The 9,910-nt window shown below is 42.4% G+C and overlaps 1 protein-coding gene and 1 long non-coding RNA gene across 3 annotated transcripts in view; one reads left to right on the top strand and one right to left on the bottom strand.

Moving 5' to 3' along the window:
• Window positions 1-419: 419 nt before the first annotated feature.
• Window positions 420-9,910, bottom strand: part of LOC135264112 (uncharacterized) — a 247,325-nt gene continuing 237,834 nt past the window's right edge. Inside the window, exon 4 of one of the 2 annotated variants that reach the window (XR_010332603.1) lies at window positions 420-584. This is a non-coding gene — a long non-coding RNA (uncharacterized LOC135264112). Of the gene's footprint in view, window positions 585-4,030; window positions 4,835-9,910 lie in introns of those variants that run through there. The other variant, XR_010332605.1, reaches the window with a different exon arrangement.
• On the top strand, window positions 5,725-7,563 carry waif2 (Wnt-activated inhibitory factor 2). The gene is made up of 2 exons (XM_064352758.1): window positions 5,725-5,819; window positions 5,931-7,563. Exon 2 carries the CDS (start codon window positions 5,953-5,955, stop codon window positions 7,015-7,017), a length of 1,065 nt encoding a protein of 354 aa, XP_064208828.1. The 5' UTR covers window positions 5,725-5,819; window positions 5,931-5,952; the 3' UTR covers window positions 7,018-7,563.

The following is a 9,910-nucleotide window of genomic DNA, read 5'->3' as shown; positions in this document are numbered from 1 at the left end:
GATGGGCTGCCTTTTCAAGGGTACAGAACGTGGAGGGGGGGGAGTGGAGGGGAATGGGGGATGGTTTAAATCCTGCACCAACGGCTGAACGTCCTCTGTCACACTCACACAGTACGACAAGCACAATATCTGCTCGCCATCTTGCTATTTACAGTTATGCGCTTTCGTCCCACCCGGAGTGACTTGCAAAAAGTGCACGAGAAAAAAAAAAGCCAGCCAAAGAGCAGAGAAGAGACCTTTGGGATGACGTGACATTACACACCAGAAATAAAACATGAAAGATGTTATGTGCAAGAAGGAGATATTGTGTGTGCGTGCATGTGTGTTAGTACAGAGAGAGAGAGAGAATATCATAAGGAGGAGTATTCCAGCAAGAACATGTCGTGAAACAGGTTTTTTTGTGCGTGTCTTGTTTTTTTTTTTTTTTTTTAATCTGATTGAGAAGATCACAGCGGCTTTCCGATCGTATTTGTGCTCATGCCTGGGAGTGGGGGGGTTGTGAGGAGGGATTCAGGGGGTCTTCATGGAGAAGTGAAGCAGAAGGCTTCGGTCGTGACAGGTGGCAAGTGTTGCGCTTCTCAGACCTAGAACAGATAATTATTTAAAAAACTTCAACTGTGTCAGACAACAATAAAAGCCCTGCAGGTTTCTGACCAAATGCATAAAGAAAAACAGAAACATTGGTTTTCACCACATTTAGGAGTAAATTGCACATTAGTAATATGTTTTGGTGCAAATGTTCAGTGATCTGCAGCAGCTTTTTCAAAATAACCAACCTAGAATCAAAAAGATTTGAAACGTCGCAAACACATAGGCCTATCTGAAACAGGTCCTGCGTCTAAAAACGAGTCAGCCCCACGGCGTCGTGTCAAGTTGTCCGGGCTGAAGATGGATTCTTCTGACGGAAATCAATACCAATATTTGCGAGGCAGAGGTCGCGTCCCGTCCAATAAGCGTATCTTTGCCGGCTGGGTCCCATTATCCCAGGTGCAATAAATCGGGGCTCGCGCTGCGGCTACAGATACGCCTACGTCGCAGATGCAGCGGTCTTTTGATTGGCGCATAATCAGGAGCGCTCCGCAGATGTCCTTGGCCGATTACCTGCTCGCCTTGGTCGGTGAAAGGGGGCGGCGGTCGCGCGACTTTGTGCTAATGTGTGAACAGAAGCGGTATTAATTCCCGCAGATGTCCGCCTCTTTACTTATCGGCGTCCGGCAGGGCGTCCTTCCTTTTCAATGTCGCCAACCCGCATACGTCGCATCAGTGACCGAGCGACAATGTTCTCCACTTCCCCCTTCACGTTTGTATACTCAACGTCCCCGGACGTCTTTTGCTACGAAGGTCGTTGCCTGCTCGCCCGCCTTCTGTTCAAGGATGAGGAGCAATTTGAAAAGAAGTATTTACACTTATGTATTTGCGTGTTTCCATGTATTTTACGCCTCTGTGTCTGGCAACTGGCAACTGCAAAGACACAGACATTCACCGTTTCCAGTTCTGTTTATGGGATACATTTATTTGGGATATGGGAGGTAGCCTACAGTATTTTTGCATTCTATAAGAGGAATGTAGCGAGGCATATTTTTTTGCGGGAATTTCTTTAGGATACTGCGGGCAACAAACCTAAATAAATAAAGAAAGAAAGAAAATGGAGGAATATAATCTGGGAGGCAAGGGGTCAAAAAGATTCTTTTTTTTCTAAGCATAAAGTTATTGTGTAGTACTATGTGTTCAATGTGAAAAATTATTTGTAAAACCCAATGTACTGCTGAGGGCTCTTTTCAGTCCATGAGTCACTCACCAAGACTGCAACGGTAATGGGCTTTTTAAAAGTATATGGCCAATGTAATTAATACATTTGTCATATCGTTTTATTAACTGACTGCCACTGTCTTCTTTAGAACCGCCCTGTTCAGGCTGTTCCTGTGTCTAGTTAATTTGGACCTGCACTAATCTCCGCTGAATTGCACCTGCAGAATATTTGTCTCCCTTTATTTCTGTTGGCAGTTGCACCGATTGCGGACATTAATTACCCTCATTATTTATACTGGGTTTGCTCCGGGGTTTCCGTTAATTGGTTAAGTGGCTCCGCGTCGCAAGAAAAAATGTTTCCAACCTGCCGTTTATACCGAGCGCTGCGATTCCGAGTGGCCTAACCTGTGCGTGACCTTGGATAGGAATGTCTGGAAAATTAATAAAGATTATCATTATGATCAAACTAGCTTGGATAGCGAGTTTATTATCAAACAAACACCCCTGTGGCAAATTAAAATAACTGATATATTTTTGATTTACTGTGTTGTTCTGCCCCATGTTTCATCAACTTCCCATCTTTAGTCATTTGTTTTTTTTTTTTTTTTTGTATTTAATTGAATTAATTTATCTGCGTGGGTTTCCTCTAGGTACTCCAGTTTCCTCCCACAGCCCAAAGACATGCAGGTTAGGCTAATTGGAGACACTAAATTGGCCCTGGGTATGAGTGTATGAGTGAATGGTGTGTGCTTGTGCCCTGCAATAGTTTGTCGGCCTGTCCAGGGTGTGTTCCTGCCTCTCACCCAATGCATGCTGGGATAAGCTCCAGCACCTCCCATGACCCTGAATAGGAATTAGCGGGAATAGATAATGGATGGATGGATGGAATCTTTTTTTTTTTTTTTAAAGTATAATTAATTTATTTTGTAAAAGGGAAGCTGCAACTTGGGGTAAAATTCCAACTGGCAGACCCTTGAGTAATGATGGAGGCATTGCTATTGCATTGTTCTCCTCACCCCACCTGCTGCAAAAAGGAAATGACTCTTACCACCACCCCCCCCCCCCCCAAAACAAACACACAATGCACAATGCATGCAGTGTTTGCCAAAACTAAACCTGGCTTCTCAGTGGTTCTCCGCTGATGAAATGATTAACCTGGAAGACCCCACTGTTGAGGTCTGCTTCTTGGATAGAAACGACACAATAAAGAGAAGGATGAGGGTGAAACAACGAGGCATCTCATCTGATTAATGATGATAACCCTGTAAAAGGGTTAGGAGGATAATTAAATAATAAGAATTGAATTATTCTTTGTTGACAACGTTGTGCTGGCTTTGGAAATGACTGAATGCACAATGATTACTGCTGGGGTCAGGATATACAAAGAGTGGGGAAACCCCCACTTGCTCATGACAACACACACTAGACAACACACATCACTCACTACACTCACCACCACCACCCACACATAAACATTCACATACCACACCATCATACACACTACACACATTACACCAATGTATACACTAATTCCCCTCCACTCCACATGCCACACTCGCACACCACATATCACACAGCTCACGAGTACTGATAATACACACACACACTGTTCATATGTATGTCACATTTTACTGATCTTTGGCTGAATGACAACTATGGACTTCAACAAGTTAAAACAACTATATATACTATAAAACTATATTTAAATCTTTTACGTTTAAAAAAAAAATGAGCGTGGGTTGTGGTACAATAAGTAGTTTTTTTTCCCATTATTAAAACTTTGTGTGAAGTGGACATTAGCTGCTCAAAGTGCTGTTCATTTGCTGGGTCTGCTTAAATCTCTTGAATAAGGAACGGTCATCCCTACCCTTGAATCCTAATGAAATTCTTTCAATGGCACAATACACCAGGGCTCAGAATATCTTTGCTCAGCAAACCGTTTTTTTAAGCAAAGTGAGATTTAGCCTGACATGCTATTTTATTCTGAGTGACCTTGAGAGCAACTAACACTCTCAGGTAATGGTCAAAATATCAGTTCCATCTGTTCCTTGGCGTTTGAAACACAGAATCTGCGAATGAGGCCCATTGTGCCTACATAATCTATCGTTGGATTGTTCTTCATATACTGTATGTATTTTCTATTCGGTCATCTCAGAACATGGTCTCAGCAAACAGGTTGTATATAGTTGACATAGTTCATTGCTACAAGATGCATTTCATGTCTCAGTACTTGATGCATATCAGTGACAGTGGATATAAACACCGAACCATTCGGTGGATATAATGCTATAAATATGTTCCTCTTTATTTTTGTTTCACTTTTGTCTTAAGCCATGCCCACTTCCATTTTCTATCGGAATGCAAATGCAAATACTTTGTATTCAATTGAAACAAACGCAGATGCAGACACAAATCACATCTCTGCACGCAACTAATGTACACTCAGTGTTCGCTTCAGTGCGTACCCCAATCTAGTACCTGGTAGGTCCCCCTATTCCTTCCGGAACAACCTCAATTCTTCACAGCATGGATTCGGCAAGGTGCTGGAAACTCTCCTCAGGGATTTTGTTTCATGCTGATTTGTCCTGTAGTTCTGGGAGTGGGGTTTACACTGTCCATGGTCCCGTAGTTCTGTGGGTGAGGTTTACAATGTCCACAGTCGTGTAGTTCTGTGGGTGAGGTTTACACTGTCCATGGTCCTGTAGTTCTGTGGGTGAGGTCTACACTGTCCACAGTCGTGTAGTTCTGTGGGTGAGGTTTACACTGTCCATGGTCCTGTAGTTCTGTGGGTGAGGTCTACACTGTATATGGTCAGAAAAGATCCTCCTGGGAAGCAAGATCATCTACTATGATAAGAGAAAAGTAAGGATGAATGTTGATTCAATCCAGGACCAAAGTGCCCTGTGATGCTGGTGGGATCAGGAGACCAGCAGAGGGCGATCCTTCTTCTGTAGATGTTGATCACATTTATGTGCGCTGACAGCTGTGCTCTGTGCCGGAAGATAATTTAGGATAAGCCCTCACGGTGGACATCAAACACTGCATTGGCATTCGTTCAAAGAGGATTGGTGGCAACCTTGGTGTCCTGTAAAATAAAGCATACATATCTCTGACATTCCGATTACATAATCACTCCCGGGGCCGGAGTGATTGATGTTTCCCTCTCCATCTCGGCTGATGTATGCCGGGAATTCTTGTGTAAAATGGCTTCTAGCCGCCGCCCGAGGCAGGGGTTATGTATCAGCCGCGGTACAGGTTCAGCGCGGGCCCGCACGCACACTGCGGTAAACCGACATCAGCCTTCTGGTGTGCCGCAAAGAAAGCACCGCCTCTTCGAAGGCAGAGGCTCAGCGTGCACTGAGCCCCTTTCCAACGGCAGTTATAGGAAAATAAGCCAAAGTTCAAAACACGTCACGTTCCTCCTTTCTCAGAATGTTTTATTTATTTTTATTTATTTGATGTGATTAGCTTAATTTAGTTGTTTTATTGTTGTCGATTTTCTTTCGTTTTGTTGGTTGTCAAAATGCAGTCAGTTTGAAAAAAAAAAAGTAAGGCATTACAAGTGCCTTTGTCTGTAACTTTTATCAATGAACTCTGATTAAAGCACTAAATATCTGCACTTACTAATTTTCATAAATGAACGAAGCACGTTTAAACAGTTATTACTGAAAAGCACAGTACATACAGGTGTACTTTAATTGGGTACAGGAGGACTTGAACCCCAAATGCAAATATAAAAGCAGCTATCGAAAAAAAAACACTATATTTTTCTTACTGGCACAGCCACAAATCCAACGTGTCTACCTGCCAACACGAAATTAATGTCCCGCTGAGGAAAACGTCGGCGGTGTGGAATTCACCCCATCACAAAAAGGGGGCGAGGCTTTTAACTTAAGTCAGGAGAATCCTGGCGGACCTCGACCGATCGCGTCCTCAGAGCGAGATCTCCGCGAGACGTCAAAAAAAAAAAAAAAAAAAATCCACAGAATGTTTCTGCCCGGTCCACCTCACCAGCTTTACGGTGCCCTATAGACTTCAGCGAGGAGAGCGAAATTCATTTTGGACGAGAGGTGAGGTTTAAGAATGTTCTATCGTAAGATTTTTTGAGAGGTTTTACCCCCAACCTACCCTTTGATTCCCAAAACATAGACTGTTAGATCACGACACTGTGTATCCCACAGGAACTGGACGCCGAATTCAAAGATGGAAAGGGGAAAGTCCTGGGTTGATTACTATGGTAACAAGGCGGTTCGTATTCCCAAGCAACGGTATTTCTGCTGGACGACAGTGATGTGCGCCCTGTGCTTGTTGACCAAGGCTGATGGCTGCCCAGCGCACTGCACGTGCAGGGAAAGCACCGGGATCGTAACGTGCCAAAGCCTTCGGGAGAGAACGGTACCTACCGATTTACCCCAGTGGGCAACCACATTGGTCATGAGGGGCTACAATATCACAACTTTACTTATGGACACATTTTCGCCCAACGGCACGGAGCTGGAGCTTGTGAATCTTTCCTTGTCGGGAAACAACATCCAGATCATTGAAGCGTACGCTTTCTTGGGACTCGTGCGACTCGAATCGCTGGACTTAAGTCACAACCGATTGGTCTACATCGCCGCCGAAGCTTTCGGCGGTTTGCACAAACTGCATTACCTTTGCCTGAACGACTCTTCTTTGGGTTTCGCAGTCGTGCAGGTGTCAGACGCACTGGAAACAGTGAGATTGCGTAATCTCAAAACACTCGAACTGTCCGGAAATCAATTAACAACTGCGCCCATCGCAAACCTGGACGCTCTGAATTTGGAAGTGCTGGTACTGACCAATAACTCAATCCAAACCGTAGGGAAAGAAGATGTCTCGAGCTTGTACAAGCACGACAACATGCGCGTGTACCTGGCGTCAAACCCTTTCAAGTGCGACTGCGAACTGGAGGGTTTCTACATTTGGCTGACGAACAGTTCGCAGTGCCCCGACGCGAGCATGTTACAGTGTTCCGACCCGCACAGAAAAAAGGGAATACCTCTTGAAAAACTCAGGAGGGGGGATTTGGATTGTACAAACACGTCCCTGGAGACAGAATCGTATGTGTTCCTCAGCATTGTCTTAGCACTGATTGGAGTGGTGTTCCTTATGGTTTTATATCTCAATAGGAAAGGCATCAAACGCTGGCTGAACAACATAAGGGAGGCGTGTCGCGATCAAATGGAGGTGTACCATTACCGATACGAGCAGGACTCTGACCCTAGACTGGCGAACGTTGCCGTCTAGTGCTGCGATATATGAACGCCATTTCCGTTTGCACCATAAAACAAATGCTATAGACTGTTATTGAAATTAAATGCAACGGCAACGCAACTGACTTATCCGTTCATAAGCAGGAGCAACCCGAAAAGCTTCCAAAATGCCTTCCAGAACGTGTGATCTTTTGTTTATGTTTATTTAACCGACCTGGGAACAAAACGTGAACATTTTTTTTATCGCACAGCCTCTTGTCTCTTTACAATTTTTTTTTTTTTTTTTTTTGCGTGACTGGCAGCATCTTTGCTAAGGACAGGAGACGTCCATCCATTGATCTGTTCGTAAGGCTGTGTACCATTTATTTATTTATTTATTTTTATGTCTGTGAGTTAAATTATACTACCGTTATAAATGTAATAGTTAGGCACTGGGGCAAACGCATGGCATTCAATTCAACAATCTCTTATAAAGTTCACGGGTTTTGAATGCAATGTTAAAATAGTTATGAGTAGAACACGCGAGCAGAGAAACCATCAGAATTTTATTACTTTGGATTTCCATATGCAAATGTGTAAAAATGGGGTGGCGGGGGGGGGGGGGGGGTGCATGCACGTGTAAATAATGTGTATTTTATTATTATTTTATTTTTTTACAGTTGAACCTCCTGCTATCATTAAACAAAATAATCTGATAGCCCATCAAGGGCAAGTCCGTGAGATGGTGACAGTTATGGGGGGTCTCGGTGTTTCCCCCCCGGGAGAGTCGTTCACACACGGCAGATTCGCATTGCTGTCTACGGTGTTTGCGGAGTTCAATGCACATGAAATACTGCTAACTATTTTGATGCCGGTAATTTCTTATGGAAAGCACGTCTGCAAATCCCGGTGGACGTTCCACGAAATATATTGACAATATTACTTTGCAAGACGTAGGCTACACAGCAAAAAAAAAAAATAATAATAATAAATCCATTGTTAATTCAACTTTGACAGAGTACATGTGTGTCATATTGGGACCATAAGTTCTCAGTAAGCGCTCACTAATCATTTAACCGTGTACGATCACAAGAGAGAACCATTTTGTTCCGGATATTGGTGAAACTGATGTCTTTTTACAATGGTGGATAACCTACAAGGATGTTACTGGTGTCTAAGGGGTTAAAGTATTTCAAATAAAATATTTGGCCCAGATCTGATTTAAGGCCTTTATTCAGTCAAGCGTCTCGTGTGATCTTAGCCATTGAATTATGTTTATGGCGTGTGAAATACAATGACAGTTATAGGCTTTTACGGTAACTACGACTTTACGGAAAACTGATAGAACAGTATTAATATGTTATTTGATTACACATTCAGTAAACCTGAAACGGTGTCATATAGAATTTATACAGTGTGACGTCTTTGTAATTCAATCCATATCTTATATAAAATATTCCATAACATGTGAATGCAATTATTTTTCACTTTACTTTTCATTGATATTTGTGCTTAATGACCATATCTAATAGCGTATCCTATAAAGCATATATTCAGTGTGGGCTGTTTGGAACAACATGAAAGATTCAGAAAAATATCAATTTAAATGAATAATCTGAAGATAAGATAACATTAAAACAACCAAACACATATAGCTATGTTGCTACAAGTGATATTCACAATGGACAAGTGTATTATGATTAAAATAGCTTCTACCAAACAAGTTGTATTTTTACACTTACTAAGGACCACACAATACACTTAGAAAGCAAATGATTCAGGATTTCAGGTTATGCACTTCTAGAGTGGGATCAGTGAACAAAAATAAATAAATAATAATTATTAATAATAATAATGATAATAGTAATAACAATATAAAAATAAATTAATAAAATTAAATAAAAAAATATTTAATTTTGATTTAATTAGCTTTACCATTGTAAACACCTCACAGCTAGACCAATGAGGGTTTGTAGCTGGAGGGGAAGGTATCGCGTGTTCTCCCTTGGCTGGTGTGATTCAAAACCGAGATGTTAGTTATTTTTCCTCTGTTCGTAAGAACAGGGCACAATTATAATTAAGAATGCACTGGTTCCGTTGCCACGGGGTAGATATGAAGGCGCTGCTTCATATCCCGCTTAAAACTGGTCTAAAACGGATCAGTAGCATTCAGGTTACTCTCCGTTCGTAAACGGGGCTATGCTGTCATCAGAGATATATCCGATCTGTCGCCGGACTGTCAATATTCCAATGGGAGCATCAGAATATTCACAAATACGCGGAACAACACACCCGATCTATCCGTGACTACAGCAAGAAAGCGTAATAGTTACTATGTTTACTCTCGTTTTAATCTGACTCCATTTTACATGATAATTTAAAATTTGGGTTTAACTATACGTGGAACTTGGGAGTGGTTACACTCGACTCTAGCTTGTGCCATCATTCCTCAATATATGCTCCCGGGTTTAGCATTATTGTTAAATCTCAGTTCGGCGAGGAATCCAGAGGGTAGGAGGCTGACCACCATAATACATGCCTTCCATGCCTGGCTTACATGGATAGGTCATCGACAGTTATGAGCCCAGGACGGTGCGTATCTATCGGGCTCCTTCAGGCGAATTTGACAAGAACCGGCGTATTACGCCCATGGGTTCTCTTAAGCCAAAACACCAGAACCAATACCACCAATCCCTTAACAGGCAGATCGTGGTCACCTATCTAACTTGAAGACCCCACTAAAGACGTTTCACTGTACTAGACCCCTGATCAGGAGGTCCCCGTCATAATTGCCCCCCTGAGTATTTAAACGGAATTTCGGCTGAAAAGAAGATAAAAATGGATTAGAGTCATGAAGACCACGCAAGTTAAAAATAAGAATTTATTGAACAGGCAGGTAGGTTATTATCTTCAATTTCCAAAATCAATTATAAAGGTTAAAAACAGAA

The sequence above is a fragment of the Anguilla rostrata genome, chromosome 9, assembly GCF_018555375.3.
Source record: "Anguilla rostrata isolate EN2019 chromosome 9, ASM1855537v3, whole genome shotgun sequence".
Taxonomy (NCBI): domain Eukaryota; kingdom Metazoa; phylum Chordata; class Actinopteri; order Anguilliformes; family Anguillidae; genus Anguilla; species Anguilla rostrata.
Note: the sequence above shows the minus strand (reverse complement) of the source record. Positions and strands in the feature narration are given on the sequence as shown.